This window comes from Cyprinodon variegatus, unplaced genomic scaffold (assembly GCF_000732505.1).
Source record: "Cyprinodon variegatus isolate N-32 unplaced genomic scaffold, C_variegatus-1.0 Scaffold188, whole genome shotgun sequence".
Taxonomy (NCBI): Eukaryota; Metazoa; Chordata; class Actinopteri; order Cyprinodontiformes; family Cyprinodontidae; genus Cyprinodon; species Cyprinodon variegatus.
The window spans coordinates 1-21,027 of NW_015150641.1; the positions used below are offsets into that span (position 1 = coordinate 1).

Consider the following 21,027-nt stretch of genomic DNA (forward strand, 5'->3'; position numbering starts at 1 on the left):
TTAAGTTACTGATTACTGTTCATCAATATCATCTACCTCTACTCAAGCAGGTCCATTTATCTTTTTAGGTAACTTCTGAAAGCAACTAGTTGAAAGATGTTAAAGATGTAAGCTACATTTTACAGATTATTATTTGTTAAAAAAATAATTTCTTGTTATGTGGTTGTAATGCAACAAAATGTGGGAAACATCTGTGGGCACGATAATATATGTGGGCTCAGATTCCCACCATAGTGCTAAACTGCTGACAACTACGTCCCTCATCAATAGAAGGTATAACAGCATTGCCTGCTGAAGTGTCATGGCAGCCAGCATGATGGAGAGAAAAAATGTTGGTCTGTGTTCAGCGATTATTTCTCTTCCTTCCAGTAAGAAGCTGCAGCAATGGGAGAACTGGGAAGATGTCAAAGAGAGAAAGACAGACAAGATAAAGGCCACTCTACCTGACGCTGAGCTCGCGCTGTGAGCAAAGGAGGGTGCGGATGGGGGGGAGAGAGTGAGAGAGCAATCCATCAGCAGCATGTGTGATATTGTGTTTGTGGTGGGGAGGACAAAAAAAAAGCAAACTATGCCATAACAAAAGAAGTGCTCCCCCCAAAAACAAAACTGGTGATTAGTGCCGTTGTTTCTAAAGACCAAAAGCCAGCATCATGAGTCGCCCCCTATTAACAACATCATGGGATCGCAGACAGTATATCATAGATGAAAGCAGCCACGGCTGTAGAAACAGAGCAGCTTAACTTAAAAGTTTGCAACCACTAGATAAAATATATCATTACTTGTTCTGTGTATTGTGTTAATTTTATGATAAAATCTAACATTCATTAAACAAACGTGGTGAGATCCCATGATGCAACCGGGCAGTTTTTTTTTAATTGTACAAAAGTACAACCATTTCTGCTATAGTTTTTTTTTCTGAAATTAACCAAAACCAGACAGGAAAACATCTTGAATGCCTTATAATCTATGTTTTATCGATGATTTTTCAACACAAAAATCAAAAAATTAAACTACGCACTTCTTTGTTAAGTGCACTTTAAATAGAAATAAAAAATAAATAAATAAAATAAATTGGGAAGTCAAAGACACTTCCCAAAAAAAAAGTATTTAAAATGTAGGCAGTACAACCATCATCCACTAGAGGGAGTGGCAACACTTGCTTGTTAAATATGGTAGGAGTATGAGTAAAAACAAGCCTACAGAGAGATGATTGTTAAGCATCAGTACTGTAATAAAACAACACAAACAAGGACGCATGAAGGGAAATTGGACTATACTAACATCTATTTGAATATCTGATTGTTTAGGTCAGTAAAATTCTGAGTTATGACCTCTCTTACCTCCTCTAGCTGACTGTGAACATGCTGCACAATCAGGTCAATGGCCACCATGTTGCCACCACCTAACAGGATGACAACAGCTCATGTATTTGCAGGGTTCATTTATCTGTTATACCACAGGTTTAATCTTTATCTTTAGGTCGAATCTTTGTTTCTGGACTGGTTCATGCAGTGTGCTTGTGAGCGCTCACCTCGTGGCACCACCAGATCAGCCAGGCGCATGGTGGGCTCTATGTACTGCTCAAAAGCGGGCTTTACAAACTTGTTGTACTGTTTGATGACGCCCTCGATATCTCGGCCTCTTTCCATGATGTCCCTCCTCAGCCGACGGACCAAGCGGATGTCAGAGTCGGTTTCCACAAAGATCTTCATGTCGAGCAGCTGAAGAAACGGCCAGAAAAACGATTGGTACAAAATAAAGTTTTATTTTAAACAGATACAAATGAAGCTAAACATGGACATCTAATAGGTTGGTGGTGAATAAGCATCTTTTCACATGTATTAAATATTTTATTTTTCATCATGGATAAAATCTCCAAAAGTAAAACCTACTGAAACTTGTTTGATTAATGGGTAATAATGCTGAAGGACTGAAATAAACCCTTTTAACTGTTTCAGTTAAGATTACCGACTGTAATGTCTTTTTTATTTGAACTATTTCAATTTGCGACAAACTGGATTAATATTGGTGGGAAATAAACATCTTTTTGAAAGGTATATCAAAAATTATTACAATTCATAAAATAATAAAGACCTTAAAAAGTTATTCTATTAAAAAACACAATAGCATTCCAAACAAATAATTTTTACAAGTAGCCATGTTTTTTAAACAATGGTGTGGAATGCGTCCTTATTAATCAGAATAAAAATGTATAATGAAAAAGAGATGACGATGAGTAAAAAAATATATTTATTCAAAATATTTACTGAAAATGTTTCTCTATAGTATTACCGTGATGGATAAAGGAAATAAAAAAAAAATAGTTTGGATGCTAGGATTTAAACAACTATCAATGAAAAGGGGATAAAAATTTTTTAATATATTTATAAATGATTGACATTTAAAGGTAAAAATACCAAACTCTTTTGTGAGAAAAATATACAGCACAGACACTGAATTAATTTTATTTAGTCATTTTTCTGCTCCTTTTTACCAGTCTACATACGCATATATATGAGGTTTTCTTGCTTGTTTACTTTGCAAAGAGAGGAAATACTTATGAAAACATAATTCGAAGATTTACCTCGGTTTTCCTGCATATTCCATTATGATAAAACACAAGACATGAAATTATGAACCAAACCAGGCTTTCTCAATGATTTGCAGATCAGTAGTTACCTGCAGCAGAGCTTTATCTGCAAAGGACATGATTCCCTCAAAGATGATGACACTGGCTCCATAAACTGTTTTCTGTGGTAATCAGAGACATAACATTCAGGTTAACTGCTCAAACAGTGAGATGGTGACGGATCAGATTAATTAATAACCAAGGAAGGCTGGAAAAGAACAACAGGGAAAAAAGTATTCCTTCCTCTTTAATTGTAGAGATTTTTTCCTCCATTACACCATGAAAAGTGTGTTTTTTCACCTATGGATATTCAATTAAATTAAGTTTATTTATATACCACTTAAATTAAAACACATTTCATCTCAAGGCTACTATTACTAATTAATTACATCAAGTAGTAGATAGTTTAGAACTGAGAGAGAACATTGAATATTATCGTCCCTCCAGCAGTCTTTAGGCAAGAGGCAGGGTTAGCCCTGGGCGGACTGCCAGTTTATCACACTGTTCTGGGGTCAGTTTAATTGGAGGAAAGAATGGTAGAAATGAACTGGATAAGTGACCAACTGGGAGAGGTAGTTAAAATTAAGCATATTGACTGAAATTGTAAAAATGTTTGAACAGTAAAATAGAAGAGGCCCATGAAGAACATTTTTGGAACCTCTGGGCTAATCACTTAAAACCCCATTAAAATAGCTTGTGGTTTTAACGTGAGAAAATGTGAGGAAGTTGATGCGACACAACATAGACTGTGTAATCCTCCTTACCCACTCCTTCTGTCTCCCATGAGTGGCAAAATCATAGACTGGGATTTTCACACTCTTGCCCTGTTTGAGTTTGCGCAGGGTGTGCGTCAGCAAATCAAAGTCGAAGGCGTCTGGATGGTCAAAGTTATAATCATTGCTGGCTGCCAGCAGCTGCTCTTCAGGGGACAGGACCTGAGGACAGGGACATTGCTTCAGTGCAGCATAACTTCCACTGTAGAAAAATACGTATGTGTTTTTATGATGCAAAAAAAAAAAAAAAAAACACAAACCCTTAAATATTAATAATAATTACATGCAACTCATTTGTAGAAACTAAGAGTCGGACACTAGCAAGATATAAATTACTGATCCTTGTTCAAGTGCAGTTGAAGTTAGGAACCTAAATTTAGTAGAACATCATGCGCCACTGTGACGTCTGTACCAGGTGCTGTCTCTGTGTGTGTGTGTGTGTGTGTGTGAGTCTACCCTTAGGCTGGTTGTGCTTTGAAAAGCCCAGACCTGCTATTTGGCAGTTTCTGAACACCAACACCTCCTTCTTAAGTGAGCTGATTACACACTAAATATGACAAACTGATTTTCCCCGCTGTGTGTGGGCTGTAAGCGACTCCAACAGGAAAAATTGAGCTGCTAATGGTAAAAAGAAATCTCAGTTAATGCAGCGAGAAACTGGGCTGAAAGCTTTAACAGCACCAGTCCTCGTTCGGGTATGACCCCCTGTAGAATAGGATTACGCAACCAGAGTGGGCGAACATGAAGAGGGGCAGAAATACTGTCTCTCATTTGACTCTAGCACTAAGTCTTTTTAATTCACTCACCTCCTGTCTCGTCTTTTACTGCGTTTAAACCCCCTCAAGATTTTAACTCAACTTTACTTTGGTTTCTTTTTCTTTTCATTTTATTTCTGTCCTTTAGGCCCGGTGGGGGGCTAAAGGACAGAAATAAAATGACTCGCATAAAATGACTCGCATCACTCTCCTTCAGAGGAGGAGAGTGATGCGAGTAGCCAGACAAAAAACAAAAATCATATTGTTTTATTTGTCTGCATTTGAATATGCCTCCATTTATGAAAAATATTAAGAAAGGAGTAAATATCTTAGATCATAGATTTATTTTGTCATTTTGTATACACAATTGTAAACAAAAAGAAATTTCGTTTAAAACAGCTCTAGACAATTTCCTTTTTTGAAAACAGATGAAACAAATTTAACATACTGCTTTATTATACATACCTTATAAAAGGAGTCCATTGAGAGTAAAACAACCCAGGGAACATCTAAAGCTTCGATGATTTTTCTGGCGACTGTCGTCTTTCCTGACGCGCTGCCTCCACAAAGACCTGTCACAATAGAAAAGCAGAAAGTACTAAAGGTCAAATAGAGAGATAAGTCTCACAATGTCAGATAAACAGAAGTGTGAGAAAAAGTTGGATTTGTTACAATATTTGGCCAAAAATATCTTTACTGAATGATTTTAAGTCCGTTTTGCTTTGAACTCTTATTCTTCATGAACAAAGAGTCTATGTCATTTTTCTATAGGGGTTCTGTTCTCATTTTAGCTCCACAGGCTTGTTTCCTTTTTGCATTTTTCACATACATTTTTACTACTTAAATATAGACGCAAGTTGATGTTGATTGCACTGAGATAGTATTTGACAGTTGGTGTCACATTGATGTCATCATTCATACAACAGTTATTTCTCAATAATTTATCAAACCTGTAAATCTCTGGTGAGCAAAAAAAAATAAATAAATATAAAATTTGACCCCCAAAACGCAATTAAGCTAGCTGGTTTTACCGTGGATAATTTTATTTTTTAAATCAAATTGTCTGAATCTTGTTCTTATTTAGAGTCTGATTCAAAGATTCAGTTGTGCCTCTTAGATGGTGAAGCACTGAGGCAGCAATGCGTAGGAGTTTGTCACACTTCCTGGCTTACTTTCACTAACATCCAGCTCTCTCTGGCCTGAGTTTTCTCACACCATAGTAAACAATATGGATATATTGCATAACAAAAATGTTTGTATGATCTGTTTATTATTACATAGGATGCATTTTATGCAGCAATGATAAAAGAATCAAAAGTCTGGAAATATCAGGGCCTTTCTATAGATCAGATCTAGTAGTTGTTCTTAGAAGACAGGAACCCGATGTGTTTGGTTGATTTGTAAGATTCTTATTTACAAAAACCCTTTCAACTTTCAGTTACCATAGATAGTCATTGCAGTGAAAGAACAAGGTAGGCTCAATAAAAAGTAATCCAGTAACCTGGAATTTCTGCAAAATAATATCTTTATAAATAAATTGAAAGAAATAGGATCTAATCAAAATTAGGACAAACATTTTTAACAGGATTTAAAGACTTGATTCCCCTGCAAAATGCTTAAGAGGTGATTTTCTTTTGGAAGTTTCTGCTATTATTGGTGGATGAGAAACCAAAAACTAAATCTTTATAAAATTCCATTGGGACCTGCTTCAGGAATACATTTTGCGGCATTGATTGAATAATTGTTGGTACCCTGACCCTGCAGTACGGTACTCTTCAGTTTTCTTTAACTTTAAAACCCCCAAACTTTAATGAATAACAAAATCAAATAACCTAAGATATTATCTAATAAGCAAAACCTAAAATGTTTTCATATCTGAAGCAAGTTAAGCATCTCAGCTTCAACTTTTAATCTGTTTTTGATATAAATGCTTTAATCCATAGTGGCTAACTTTTAATTCCTTTCAGGTATATATAGGAAGCTTAATCCTAGTTATTAATAACAGATTTAGAAAAGCCAGTTCTCTCTGTAGGCTGAATAAAACTTGTCAACCAACAAGACGATTTGCAGAATTGCATTATGGGACTTGTAGTTTTGTCTTTTATTTAGCACCCCAGTCAAAAATACAACACAGTAAATGAACAAATATTGTCAAGAGATGGTTTCCAAATACACACGTGGATTAAAGCAACTTCTAAATAAAATGGAGCACAAAGAAGTAATAACTAAAGGTCATTTAGGACAGGAGAAGAAAATCTACAAAAGTAAGACTGAAAGCATACAACTGACCATACACATGGTTTGGCACACACAGAAAAATGTTTTACTTTTAGTTAATGTCTCACCGTTACAAAATAACAGGAGGAATTGATCCTGATAAAACATATCTGTTTATGAACAGTTTCCTACCAATGACAAAGGCCTCTTTGGACTGTGTCCCATGCTCGTTGTACCACGGTGGGCGACCAGCTGTGTAGATGGTTCGTTTGGAGGTGCGCAGCAGCGGAGGCTCCGATTTACACTGACTGGTGGTCCTCTTCCTGGGAGAAAGGCCCATGCCGACAGAGGGAAGCAGTCTGTCCAGCGATCCCTCACTGCCTCCACTTTAAATGAACAAACACACAGCAGGTCACAGGATCAGTGTCTGGAGCCAGCAAGGAGAAAATCGTCTTTGTTTTCTCAGTTTTTAAATATACCTCAATCTGAAGTTGCCTTTTATGGTTCATATGAATCAAAACAACTTATTTATTTAATGATTTATAAAGTTGACCATTTTTATGCGTAATGCATGAATACAGGAAAAATCCTGCATGTAAAAACACAACCTGATGAAAAGTGGCCCAGTTAACTGATAGTAAACAAGACTGTACCAGTGATGAACTACTGAACCTCCTTCCGTGTTAATGTTTAGGTTTTTTCTCCAATCTTCAGCAACTGAACTTTGTACACTGATTTAGAAAACGGGGCAGCTAAAATTGAGCTTTTACAGCTGATTTAAGGATAAATGCAAATGATAAAAAGAAGTTAATCCATGAATCTAATCTATGCTTAGAAGATATTATGTTTCTCAACATTAAAACATGTTTTAATATGAAATAATAGATTTTGAATTTGTGTATAGCTTTTGTTTTAAAAAAAAAAAACAAAATGACAAGACGGGCACATTGTTAACAGCTGTAAACTGTGCTTTACCCAGAACTGAAAGATCCTAATACTGTGAAAGTGAGGTTGTAATCTTGTTATCTCACACAGTTCAGAAGTTGCGATTTAGGAGGTGCAATCCCATGTTTAATTGGTGCACAGATACAAAGCATTTATCAACCTTGAACTTTTTATAGCATTGAAGTCACAAACATCTTTGTGTTTTCACTGGGAGTTTATTTGATGGACAATAATTGCTTCACTGTGTTCATGTCATGTAGAACCAAATCTATTGGAATCACAAAGATTTCCATCTTTTCTCTTTCAAAAAGCTCCAGCTCTTTTGGACTGAAACAAAAATGTCTGGTCCAAAATCAAATAGAGTGTTGGACTTTGAAAACACATAGAAATACAATGTTTTTACCTGTAAAGCAGCAGATTCCTGAATTTGAAGAAGACATTGATGGCAGGCTATACCACTATCAGATCTTAGAATTTATTTTTTTCAATTCAGGACCTCCAGAAGTTGAACAAAACCATACCTCAATTTTTCATTCACACATAAATGGTGTGTGAATGAAAAATTGAGGCATAAATCCAGTCTTTGTTCATGTGTCGATCGTTACTAACCTGCTGAATCATGCAACTAGTACCTACTAAGCAAATTCATCATCTCAGTAACCAGGCAGTAAACAAATAACATCAAGTTGATTCAAATCAGGCATGAGGATCTGACAGGACAGAGGCATGGAGTAGTTTTGCATAAATTACTCAAAGTAAACTCAATGGGCAGTTGTGTGTTTTGTGAGAATACTGACTACTGCAAGTGTTTTGTGACTCATTACCAAACTCCTGCATCTACAGAAACTGATAGTGGCTTGGAACTGCAAAAGCAGTATTATGGCTGCTTCATTTGCAGCAGTAAAATGTTATTGAGCTCATAATGGCAGTGGCTAATCATCAAACAGAATCACCTCTCTGAGGCTCAACTTTCTCTGTGGATCTGCAGCATTCCTGCATTGGCCAAATGAGTCATACTTAACCGAAAAACAAAGCATTAAAGTTCTTCTGATTCACCACTAATGGAAAATCATTCAAAACTATTCTAAGACAGAAATCTACCTCGCATCTAATTTTTAGCAGCACTTACTTTAGTATTCGAGACATCCACACCTCACCCAGAGAGGACTGTAAAGAGCCAGAGGCCATAACTGTAGAAAGCAGACTAGAAGAGAGAAATTCCTAGACCTTTGCAATCATCCAGTCAACTCTCAGTCTCTAAATTCTTTACAGGGATCATATACCTCCTCAGGTGGAGTCTCCAGGGGGGGTTTGGTAAACAAACAAAAAAAGGGCAAAGATTTATCTTATCTAATCAGAGTCACCTGGGTGAAGCAAGGGAGTGGACGCAAAGAGCTACATATGAGACGTGGTTCATTCAAACTGGGTTATCTGTTAAAGCCAAACCAGGGAGCCATAAGAGATTAGCCCTCCTGACTGTGCTGAATCATGCTTTTGTTCGTTGCTCCCAAATGTTAAGTGCAAACTATGAATGCAGCTTTGAAATGAGAAAAAAAAGGCTGACAAAAGGTCAGACTGCTGGTAAACAAGAAAACCCTCTGAAGCACACATGGAATATGAATAATTGTCAATGAATAAAACTGCAAACACGAGGACATTTAAACGCTATAAAACAAGCCAAAAGTCGCTCTTGTCTTAGTTAACATAAAAGTAGATTTATAAAAAGATGCAGTCATGATTTAATCCAAATGTTCATAGTATAAAACCCACATTCATTTGAGCCAAAGTTTAACACCAATCGGAGCTCGAAATTAAAGTTACGCATTCACCAAAAAAGGCACCTTTATAACCTTAAAAAAGAAAGATGAAATCATTGAAAAAGAATTAAATAAGACACTTACCTGCCATCGGATCTAAGAGTCCAACAGCCTGATATTCTAGCTCCTGAGTAAGCTGGTATTGTGTTCATGATGGTAGGAAGTATTTCAGATTTGCTTTGTGTGTCAGTTCAACACTACGGCCAACAGGTAATAATTTTAATACATCGGAGCACAATAACAGGTTTAAACACCACGCCCCTTGTTAAAAAACAGCCAGAGAATCTAAGGAATTAGAGATATGAGGGGAAATCAACTTGGGCAAGAAACGAAACTTAAAGCATGTGTTTAGCTTTCAGATTCTCCAGTTCTTTGAACAGATGAGGAGTCCAGAGCTTGGCTGTAGGAGAGCACGACAGTGTGAAAGTAAAGCACAGCTTTTCCCTCCTCTTTCCCTGCTCCTCCCCTTTGGCTGTTCAGCCAGCAAATCTAAGAGGATCACCTACCCCCTTTCCAGATTGTGTTCATTAGTTTGTATTAATAGCATCAGGTTAGAGCCCTACCTCCCTAACGCTGGCATAAACAACTACAGTTTGGACAGTCGGTGTTGCTAAATGCAACTGGAGATCGACAGCGGGACTAGATGACAGCGACTCACATTAAGAAACTTTTCAGTTAGCTGTTGTTGCACTATGATGCTGACTGGATCCAAGGCTTAGCTGAAGAGGTGACAAGATGGAGAAACAGAGAGAAGGAAGGGAGGTGATGGAGGAGGAGAGCAGGGAGGACGCAATGTGCTTGTACCCTGCAGAGACTGGCTACATCTCCGTCTGACACCGAGACTGGAGATGTCAACGCTGCTGCAAACAAACACACCCACACACACACACACACACACACACACACACACACACACACAGATCTGTGATCCTCCCAGTCGTCACTCCCACTGAGGACGGAGGAAATAAACAGCATGATGAAACCCAACACTCCTGCTCAATCAGCTGAAAGTCTGAAGAACAGGCCGTCGGCAACATTCGTATCCAACTGCACCCTTACGCTCCTGGGACACAACATGCACGGACGGACAAGCAAAGAAAATATCAAGTTTATTATTATTATTTAACATTTTCTCAAACTTAGGAAAAAACAAAACAAAAAAAACAACAACACTGAAGAAGCGGCTTAGTCTAAACCAACATTTATTTTTCTACAATTATTCTGAGCTTCGACAAACAAAGCCAGCTTGTGTTTTCTCCCTAGATCAAACCACAAGGAAATTCCTCTGATCCTAAATGTGGTTTTGGGAATGTGGCAGTAGCTTTAAAGTGCAGGTTAAAGACAGCTGCAGGACAAGAAAGCCACAGTGAAACAAGAAGCTCCGGCTAGTTGCTATGTCAAACATTCAAGCTGCTCTCTATGGCTACAGCTCCAAGGCCAAGTCTAACACAGCAGAGGCAAAATGAGAGAAACAAGGAATATGGGGAAGGGAAGATCTGGTGTGATTTTCATGACAAACAGAAGTTTAATCTTTATGATTAAATGAATGGGCTGCATTATGAGGCTTTTCTATCAGAGGTATGAGTCAGATGTGTCTATAAGGTTGTGCTTTTTAACCTGCAAAAACAACGTTGTTAATGAAATACCAGCAAACTAACTCCCCATTTAATACCAAACATTGATGGTTACACGTTTAGTAGGAAAACGCAAACAAAACCGTTTTTTTTTTCCCCAAGTAAAAAACATTTCCACAATGATTTACAAACTTTGAAAGTTATAGGGAAGCCATAATTAAATGTCAAATCATTCTGGCTTAAACATGTATATGAATTTACTCTTTATCAGGCCATTTTGTCCCAAAGTTTAGAGAAAAAAACCCTGTCTTAAAATCTGTTTTTTTTTTCCTTTATCTTATGCAGGCAAGTTAGTTATACGTCAGCTTGTACACCTAAATTTTGCCAATCATATATCAACGGTCATTTTCCGGTCATAGCATCTTGATTTATATTTTGCAGCTAATATACGCAACGGTTGAAAATAAGACTCGTTTGCTTTACCCTTGAGTTACATCCCAGTGTTAAGGGGATGGACGTCTTTCTCTTCGGCAGGCGTAGAGCTAACAGAACTGGCAGCATTGCGAGGCAAGGGCTCAAACATCTACAGCTGTAAGCCTTCTTCACCAAACCAAGCTTCTGTCGCCCCGGCGTCCTCTTCCATAACAAGTCTGTCCCCACTTTCCTCCTCTAAATAAATGTATGATTGAGGTGACTCATCCACAACCTCCGACACAAAACTCTCCTCCTCTTGCATGTTTTCTGCTGTCCATAGCATTCCTTGACAGTGTTGTTGCTAAGTGCTACTTGGTACCAATGTAATTTCCCATTGGGAACCTACTAGCATTAAGTTGCTAACTGGTTAGCAAGATGCTTCCGAGACACCGGCCACAACCAAACTTGCTTGCGAATGTTCCGCCACAACAATCGCGTACTTTATTCACTCGTGTAAAGTCGGGCACCACTCTGGAGAATTCGTAAATGCAACGGTTGGAACGGCTGGTTCCCGACGACTTTAACACTCCAAAACCACAGTTTACAGAGCCAACAGTTCTGTGGATGATGCCGCCATCATGGTCCCCCTCCTCAGCATCCTTCAGCTTTGCACATCAACCCCCATGTCTGCTTAGAGACAAGCTCTCCAAGCTGAATGAGTCTGGCCCCCAGTGCAGGTGGATTACTGACTTCATAACAGTGAGGCAGCAGCTCATAAAGCTGGAGCAGCATGTCTGTGAACATCAATACTTGATCCTCCCCAAAGGATGCGCTTTTTCTCCTCTCCTTTTCTCCCTGTTGACTAACAGCTGCACATCTGGTCATTTTGCTTTCCAATTTACTTTCTATTGCAGCTAAAAACAGTTTCACCTTCCTGGGAAGATGATGGTGAACTTTTACAACATCATTTTACAACAGTCCGTTCTCATCTTAATTATCATAGTCTAGTTTCCCGCAGCCTCGAATAGAGACAAGTTGCAGCGGATTGCCCATTCAGCAGAGAAGGTGATTGGATACAAACTCTAATCTTTCCTCAATCTTTTTATCTCCAGAAGTTAGACATATGCATATAGGATTGGACCTGACCTCCCTCACCCTAGACACTTTTTCAGTCCTTCCTCCTCTGGACCAGGACCACACACATCCAAAACAGGTCCCTACTAGCAGCAGTCCGTCCTTAGACGCAGACATCTCCACTACATCACCCAATACCTATTAGTCTACATATATTATCAATCTACTTATATAACTTATTTCTTTCTTTACTTATTCCACTTTAAATCTTTTACTCTGTGTTTGCACCATTCATTCATTTCCTGTCTTAGACTTAGACAAATTTAATATGTCATTTTGTTTACGCAAGTGTAAAACAAAAAGTACCCCGGTAATCCATTTTGAACAGCTCTCTGAACAATTTCATGTTTTTAAAAATGCAGCCTTGAAAAATACCTTAAAAATGTACCAAATACAAGAGCTCAATTTTTATTTTAGCAAAGTGTCAATATTTGCTTTTGTTCAACTATGCAAATTAAAACAAGTAGTTCTTATATGCTGTTATTTTATGAGTCTAAGTGAAAGGTACAGTGATGCAGCAGCGACCTCCTGTGGTACATAGCGGTAACTACCATAAGGCTAGTGATGATGCAGAGATGATTTCTATATATGACCGCATGACACGTGTATATTCAAATGGACATTTAGTCACTAAAACTGAAATTTTATTAATTTTCCTAACGAGAAAATGTGATATATTTATCCAACATTAAAACATTAATGTATCGCGGTACAACACGAAGAAAGGACAAACTGTCACCATGTAAGGACTTGCTGTCACCGTAGTTAGACCATTTGAGCCTTTAATGAACGTTAAAGTTCCAGAGCATGTATTGGTTAGTTAGCTTATCGCCTGCTATGAAGATTCAGTCATTTCTGTTGGCTATCCGTGTGCACGAGGGATATTGCGATGGTTTAGGACATTTATAATTAACTCGCAAATACAAAGTATGTGGCTTTTAGTTTGTTACTAAGGGAAGGCACAGTGTGGGTGGTAGCTTAAATGTTTAGCTACCACTATTTTTTTTTTTTTTTCCTACAATGAAACATTTCATAAAATTGGGAATAAAAATAATTTTAGGGCACTGAACAAAACCCCCACCGTGAGAGCGGTGTACCTGTTAGAGCAAATTTTCTCCTCTTTATCCATCTCAGCGAGCCTCTCCTCCACGCGAACGGCAGACATTTCTCTGTTGACAATCAGGTGTTCGGTAAGTGCTGAGGAATCATGGGATATGTAGGCTTTCCGTTCTTCCTCGTTCGTTCGCTGTAAGGGGTTCGCTTTCCGAAAAGACTTTAACTCCCATAATGCAACGGTTATTTTTTTTTCTTTTTACCGTAAAAAACGTGTTAAAGCGTTGAAATCATACAAGGCCTTTCTCAGAGCTTTTTGATGTCGAACAGACCAATGTGAACTCCAAGCTAATTTATAGTATTGATATTATTATTATTACAGTTTAAGATATAAATGTACATACTTTTTAATTAAGTTATGAATTGTACTGCAGCTGCAAATATATAATATTTAGCAGGGGCGTCAGGGGCACAATAGGGCACCAAACAAAAAAAAAAAAAAAAAAAAAATTGGGGCAATTATTTTAAAAAAAAAATGCAAGCATGCAAGCAAATATTTTATAGCCTTTATTAATTCTTTTTATTATAAAGCGACATAAATAAATTGTATTTATTCATTAAATAAATTGTAGATATTCATTAAATATCTACCTGACCCAAACTGAATTGAGCTGGCCCACTAGCTCTAATCTACTACTGATGAAGGCACAATTTATCTTCATTAGATACTTAAAAACTGAAAACCTGAAATGTGAAACTGTAAAAGGGAAAAAAAAAAAAAAACACCTCTACATACATACATGTCAGTGTTTATTATTTCTATTTCGGGCCATCCTATGATGGTGTGGTGGTGATGATCCTATGAGGTGTGTATATCATGGCCAGAAAGATGGGAGAGCTGGATGTTAATTTTTTTTTACAGTAAACGGTAGCGTCCCGGGCCAGCTTCATTTTTGCGGAGCTGTCAATCAGTTGTAACTGGCTTATTTTGGAGAGTTCTCCTCTCTCCACTGTGAGAGCAGAGCTGTGAAAGGGGAAAAATACCGAGGCACAGTAGATTCATAACGGGGCACGTGCCCCTGTGAAAAGGGTCTGCAGACGGCGATGATCTTTAGATTACTTTTTTTATGCTTGAAAAAACCCATAAAAATCAACTCACACTCTTTTGAAAAGCCCAGATAGCTGTCATGATGTTTGAAAACATTTATAGATTGTTGAATGTTTTCCTGGTATTCAGAAAATGAGGAAGTTGCATTGGATTTTAATTTTATAAAGAAACTTGGATGGGGCAGAGATACAAAAACGGATTAAGGCATTAATTTGCTGGTTAGTCTACATTATGACCCTCATCTATGTTAGTGAAATTTGGATCATTAACAAATTTTGAATATCAGGAATTAAAATTAGCTTCCTTCAAAGTATGAAGATCTCCTAGAGGGAGGTTGGGTGCTGTATGTATATCCTGGCACAACCCCATGGGAGAAAACCCACATGACAGACCCATACTATATATATAAAATTTAAATTGTTTTTCTTAATAAGAATTAAATAAATAAGATAGCAGGTTCACTTTAAATTCAATTCCTTTCAGTTTATTTATATATCACCAATTCACAACAAATGTCATCTCAAGGCTCTTTACAGAGACACTCAACCAGATCATACAGTCAAACTGATTTAAAGTTTTTTATCTAAGCAAAACCAGTTGATTGCATCAACTCTTTGACTCAAAGGCAATCCCTCACAGCAAGCATGCTTGTAGGGACAGTGGAGAGGAAGAAGAAACCTCCATCTGCCGAGGGCGACTGGGGTTCAAGGAGACAAAAGCAGAGATACAGAAAGAAGCAGATACAAAAGGCAACTGTTAATCAGCTCCATAGGCGGCCCCGTCCAGGAAACACACAGCCAGGCAGACAAGCTCTGAGCCAGCTCCCATGTCAGAGGATGAAATAGAGCACATACGGTTAGTCACAGTCAGAGATACAGGACTACACTGAAAAACAGGCCAAGCTCCATCTATAAACAAAGATGTAATTGGCAGCGGCACAGCTGATACTTCTCTCCAGGATGGCATCACAGCCAAACAGGAACAGCTACTAAAAGAAAAAGCAGAGAGCGCATAGCGTTAGAGATTGAACTAACAAATTCTGCAGAATTTGCTAAAATGTGATTTTATTCTGAGTGAAAAAAAAGAGTAACAGCCCTAGTCCATAGGTTAGTTTTTTGACATGACAAAAACATTTCTTTTAGACATTTAGACATGTCATCTCCTGTAACCTTTATAGTTTGATCCCACCATAACATTTATCAGCTAAGCACCTGCAGTACTTTAAATTTCTGAGCAATGACACAGTTTTGTTGCTTCAAGGGGAGGAGTTTAACCATCTTATGGTCCTGTTTAAGTGATTGGAGAATGGAGCGGGAGATCATTTGTTCTTGCACCATTGGAAGACAGACTTCTCTGTGGTATAGCCTCTTAAAAACCAACGGGTTGCCTGCGACCTGGTGGACCATAAGTGGGGGTAATAATTCAGAATGCATAAAATTCCACCGGTAAAATTTTTACCAGCAGGTGTAGCCATTGAGCGCAGCTCCAACCTGACACCAAAAGTTCGAAACCCCACAGCCCTGGAACTGTTATAGCTAGAGGTCTGAAATTTTCTGCATGTGTGGTTGACATGATGTAGAAAACATATAATACAATAAGACCTGTCTTTTCTCAAGAATATCTTTATTACTGCTGTTCAAATAAGACCTATCATTTCCGAGAATAAAAAACAACAACTTTGAGTCATGTTTGAACTGATGCAGGTTGGTCTGTGTTCTAGTCATCCAATTTTAAATATTAGAAAACTAGAAGGTGTTAGCTTTCAAATTATGTATTGCACATGTAATTTGGGCCTACAGTTCCTAAGTTATTTGCTTTTCCATTTGTGTATGCAAAATAGGTGAGGATTACCCAAAATACGGTGGATGTTAAGAGGTTAGGCATTGAGGGAGGTGGTAAAGAAGATACAGTAAAATTCTCCATAAATATATAAAATACACATAATTTCAATGAAATCTAAAGTTGTTGAGTATGATTTTATATAATGTGAATAATATTCAAAACAAGTGGTAAGGATGTCACGTATACAACACTGATTTAGTCATCAAACTTTATTAATTAGGTAAGGGATACTAATGCACAGGTAATACAACAAGTTTGGGAGAAAAAAGTGTAACAGTTCAGACACAAAGGAGGTGTAGAATCCTCCAGTGTTAGGTACTATACAGCTTAACTTCAGATAAGGAAATCTTAATTACATCATTAGTCTCATTTTTATCAGTTACCTATGTGTCATAAACAGTAATGAGCCGTTTGTGCAGCTCTCCAATGTTTCATCATGATGACCGGCACCAGAGCCGGATGCCAGGTCCTTGTTTTTCAAGTAGGTAGCTTACAACACGAGCCAGGGTAAAATTCATAGGCTGTCTAAGAGGATTTCTAAAGATTAACCTTGGTTTTGGAAATAACATTGCTGACAAAGGGAAGACACTTGAGCCTCCTGTTTCCCTGGGTACAAAAGTCACACCACACAGTCCAGGTCACTAGATAGCTCCAACAACACTCCTATTTTCAAGCCTATTTTATGTTATAATAAGTGCACTAAATACAGAAACAAACACACATACATATGCCTTGTTGCCCCCCATATCAATATGTAATAATAATAAAGGAATCTCAACAGGGTTGCCTTTGTGTATTGAAAAAGCTTAAATCATGTACATCATCAGAATGGTTAAAATAACAGTGTATGCCAACAAGGTTCTCTGGGTCTACAATAGTTTTTCAACACTGTTGTGTAAAATTCATATCAATTAAAAAGCATTTTAAAGTAATCAAAAAAGAAACATGGGGTTGGGAAAAAGCCACACACTTCTAAGAAGACATCAATATCAAAATATTGGCAAGCCAACAAAATCAGCTAAATGTGGTATATTGCTGTAGGTTTGAAACAAGCTGCAGTAAATCCGCACTGCAGGAGAGATGTGTTTTCCAGGTAATAGGAAGACAGATAGTAAAGGGTGCTATAAAATATAAAATATCCACTCTTATAAGCAGTGCTAAACTATCGTATTGCAACACCAAAAGCTTGTTGGGTAAACACAGTCGACGCAATGTTTTAATGAAACAACAAACAAGCAGCTGACGAACTGAATCTGTGCCACGGCATCACACTCAACAGAGAGCGTGGCCGTTCTCAGACATCCACTCGTTACAAAGGTGCTAACTGTTTAATACAAACACACACACACACACACACACACGCAAAGGTCTGGACAACTGGCGTTCAAAACGTCCACGGACCGATCAGTGCTTGTCTAACTTCTGCTTTTTGTCAACTGATCCTAAATAGCAGATAAAGGTCCGTCACACTAAAAAAAAAAGAAATCATCCCTGTCTGAATAGATTCAACCATCTGATAAGTAAAGAAGGAATTCAAGTTAAAATGTTGCCGTTTATTAGACAGGAACAACACCTAAACACACATAACATATTAAAGTCTGTATTCCTGGATCATGTTCGGCTGACATCAGTGCTTGGCTTTAATGAATTTAACATTTTGCTCCAGAAATTCAGACAACTTCCCAGTAAGAAGGTGATGAGCGGATGGATCATTAGACTTTAGGTGAGTTGTATCAGGTCTTTAAGGTAAAGTGGCAAGTGAAGCACCCTTCCTATCCCTCACATCACAATATATCCAAAACTAGCAGTTAGCTATCTAGATAATGCACGCAAGAGTATAAAATAGATTTGCATTCTTTTTTTCTTTTTTTTTTTAAATGAGTCATTATTTTATACACATAAACAGCACAAATAAACCAAATATGTCATTTAGATTTGCTGAAAAGATTAATATAACTGTGGATTCAAGTATCTACTTTGAACATGGTAAAGCGAAAATATCCTCTCATCTTAAGTAATCAAGTAATCTATTTTTTTTTTAAATATTATTATTATCTAATAAATCCAAAGTTAAAATGTTTAGAAACTCTGAACTTCATTTTGACCAGTTATGGCTTTCTGGGATACAGTGCTTTGCAGAAGAATTCATACCTCTTAAGCCTTTTCACATTTTATCATGTTAAAACCACAAACATCAATGGATTTTAATTAGATTTTACATGATTGCCAAAACAAAGTAGTGCATAGGTATGGAAAATGATGCCTATTTTTCTTATTTTCAAGAAAAGAATCAAAACCCATTAGGTGTTTATGTATTTTGCCTTTTTAAATCTAAATACTAAATAAAATGTTAGCAAACCAACAACCTTCAGTTATCAGTTAATTCATAAATGGAGTTTAATCCCAGTACAAACCTAGCTGTTCTCTGAAGGCCTCAGAGTTGTTTTTTTTTTTTTTTTACATTAGTAAACCAACCAAATAAGGAAGACCAGGGAGTTCTTCAGATAAAATCGTAAAATGTTTTAAACAGGGAAAAAAATCATAAAACAGCAACCTGAGCTTAGTTAGTTAAAAATTGACACCCTGGTTCTGCAAAACAAACATCACACCCTAAACATATCAACCTCAATCTGACAGACGCTAACGGCTCACTGTTGATCACTTGCGAAGATTTTAAAACATAAAGGAGGGGTGGATGTTCACTCTCCTGAAAACATGCTGCTGAAAACATGTAAATATGGCCCAAAGTCCATTCAATATTAAAACTAAGATACGTTTTTTTCACTTGAATACCAAAGACTATTTTGTGGAGAAGAGAGGGCATAAATTTAGTCTCTAGAAAAAACTAGCTTGTAGCCGAAAGTAATAAATATGGTTCTGCAGAGTAATACACATTCATGCAAGACTATGGGGATTTTTTTTCTTTTTTTGCAAAAAATTCAATAGTTAATTGCTCCTGAATGCGGGAGGGTTACAACAAAACAGATGAGTTTGTGGTTGCAATGAAATGCTGAAATGTTTGAGGGGTAGGAACACTTTTGCAAGGCTCTGTAAGCGATGATCATACAGTCTGGTTTCATAGTTCAGAAAGAGTTAACCATCCTGTTGCCTTTTGAACTTTTCCATCAGAGCAACATTTTCCCTCTCCTGTAAGACAGACGACCAGCAGGCTAGATTGAAGAGTCCTAGAGTGCAAAAACGACAAGAGGGGAGCAACAAGGGTAGAGGGTTAAAGTGCAAGGCAATAACTTTTAGCTTCTAGGAATTCTTTCAAATACATTACTTTCTGAGAATGTTGATTTGCAAGTTTTAGCTTGTGTAATAAAATGTTATCAACCTAAGTCTTTTTTTTTCTTTTTTTGACATATAAAAGATTTTTTTTTTTCTCTGCAGCTTAGATCCTTGGTAAAGCAGACTTCAGAGTATGGCCTCCTTTTAAAAGAGATAAATCATTTGATTGTGCTGCAAAGGTGCAACAACCTTAAAATCCTTCCTTCTGTTAAACACCTAGCTTTGCTAGATATTCTTTTGCTTCTTGGTTGAAATCAATTAAATTATATCATATTATGTGCTTTTTTTTACCGACTTATATCTGAAGAAATAAAAGTTAAATAAACACAACTTTTTGGGTTTAATGCTTCGGCATAAAGTTCGATAAAAGCTACATTGTTGGGGAAAAACAAAAGATTTAGCTTTTTTAAAATTTTCCCTCAAGAATTAGAAACCTAAAAAAGCAATGAAGGCAAAACTAGAAGAAAGAAGAAAAAAATTGAAATGATGTTGCACTACAACACGTAGCAAAATGTGTGACTGACGTAAAGCCAACTGGACGCATCAGGCATGAAAACGAAGGATGGCATCATTGCTTTGAGTATATAGATATATAGATATAGATACTGTTTATGTACATGTACAGTATATTCATGAGGAAACATGAAAGAAACACCAGCCATCATAAAATGACCTCACCATGCTAATAGAATTTCCTTTTTAAATCCTTTCAAAATTGGAATCTTACAGAGAAAAGTATCTTTCATCTATTTTGGAAACTATTTCTGTTTGAAAACTCCTATCCATGTTGGGATTTTGGATTTGCTCTTGGTTTATGACCTCGGCTGTGAGAACAGAAACTGATATGTGTGCCCCATAAAGTAAACCAAGGTGGAATGGAGAAAATGCTCTACTGTGGAGAGAAATGTTCACACCAAAGGATACATTAACTCTAAGGTATAAAACCAAGATTTAAGTCTTTAATGTCTTCACTGTTTCTGCTTCAGTGCCACATCGGAGGGTTCCTTTTAGCTTCCAGGATGTGTGTTTATGCTAAGCATCCACTCTGACTCCAGCTCTGAGAAAAGCAGTGCTACTCTGAAAAAAAAATCTTCTTGGGTTTGCTCCTTCTGGTGTTGGAGGGGAGGCTGTGCCTTTCCTGGCCGGGATCGTCGCTGTCCGTTTGGTCAGGGATCAGGGCTGGGGACTGTGCTGAGCAAGAGGGAGGGGTCATGGCTGGAGGTGAGTTTTGGATGGTGGCGAGCTCATCTGTCTTTGTTTGGAGAGGCTCATCCATCAGGGTGCGCTCTTTTGGTTTTCGGCCCCTCTTCTTACCAGTAGTGGCTCCATTTCTCACCTCAGCTTTGAATCCATTGCTCTCCAACCCTTTACTCTTGTTACCAGAGACCACTTGGCTGGTTGATGCACGAAACCAGTTCTGAAAAAAAACAATTAATTAAATCAGGACCTAGGCAGGATCAAGATGAAGCAATCAA

At 37.5% G+C, this 21,027-nt stretch overlaps 2 protein-coding genes across 8 annotated transcripts in view; both read right to left on the reverse strand.

Annotated features, from left to right (window-relative positions):
• Positions 1-91: 91 nt before the first annotated feature.
• On the reverse strand, positions 92-13,435 carry uckl1 (uridine-cytidine kinase 1-like 1). 4 transcript variants are annotated; one of them, XM_015379257.1, is made up of 8 exons: positions 9,221-9,583; positions 6,567-6,760; positions 4,623-4,729; positions 3,394-3,564; positions 2,680-2,751; positions 1,532-1,721; positions 1,341-1,402; positions 92-460 (listed from the first exon to the last, which is right to left on the reverse strand). In XM_015379257.1, exons 1-8 carry the CDS (start codon positions 9,286-9,288, stop codon positions 440-442), a joined length of 885 nt encoding a protein of 294 aa, XP_015234743.1. In that variant the 5' UTR covers positions 9,289-9,583; the 3' UTR covers positions 92-439. The 4 variants fall into 4 exon arrangements, with proteins under 4 accessions (XP_015234743.1, XP_015234742.1, XP_015234741.1 ...); XM_015379256.1 differs by lacking the exon at positions 9,221-9,583 and adding an exon at positions 13,356-13,435 and having other exon boundaries at positions 93-460; XM_015379255.1 differs by lacking the exon at positions 92-460 and having other exon boundaries at positions 838-1,402; positions 9,221-9,678.
• A 4,162-nt stretch (positions 13,436-17,597) lies between these two features.
• znf512b (zinc finger protein 512B) overlaps positions 17,598-21,027 on the reverse strand; it is a 51,014-nt gene continuing 47,584 nt past the window's right edge. For all 4 annotated transcript variants that reach the window (XM_015379273.1, XM_015379272.1, XM_015379274.1 and 1 more), the window contains one exon: positions 17,598-20,969. In XM_015379273.1, the coding sequence (XP_015234759.1) occupies positions 20,625-20,969 (345 nt within the window). In that variant the 3' untranslated portion in view covers positions 17,598-20,624. The remainder of the gene's footprint in view (positions 20,970-21,027) is intronic.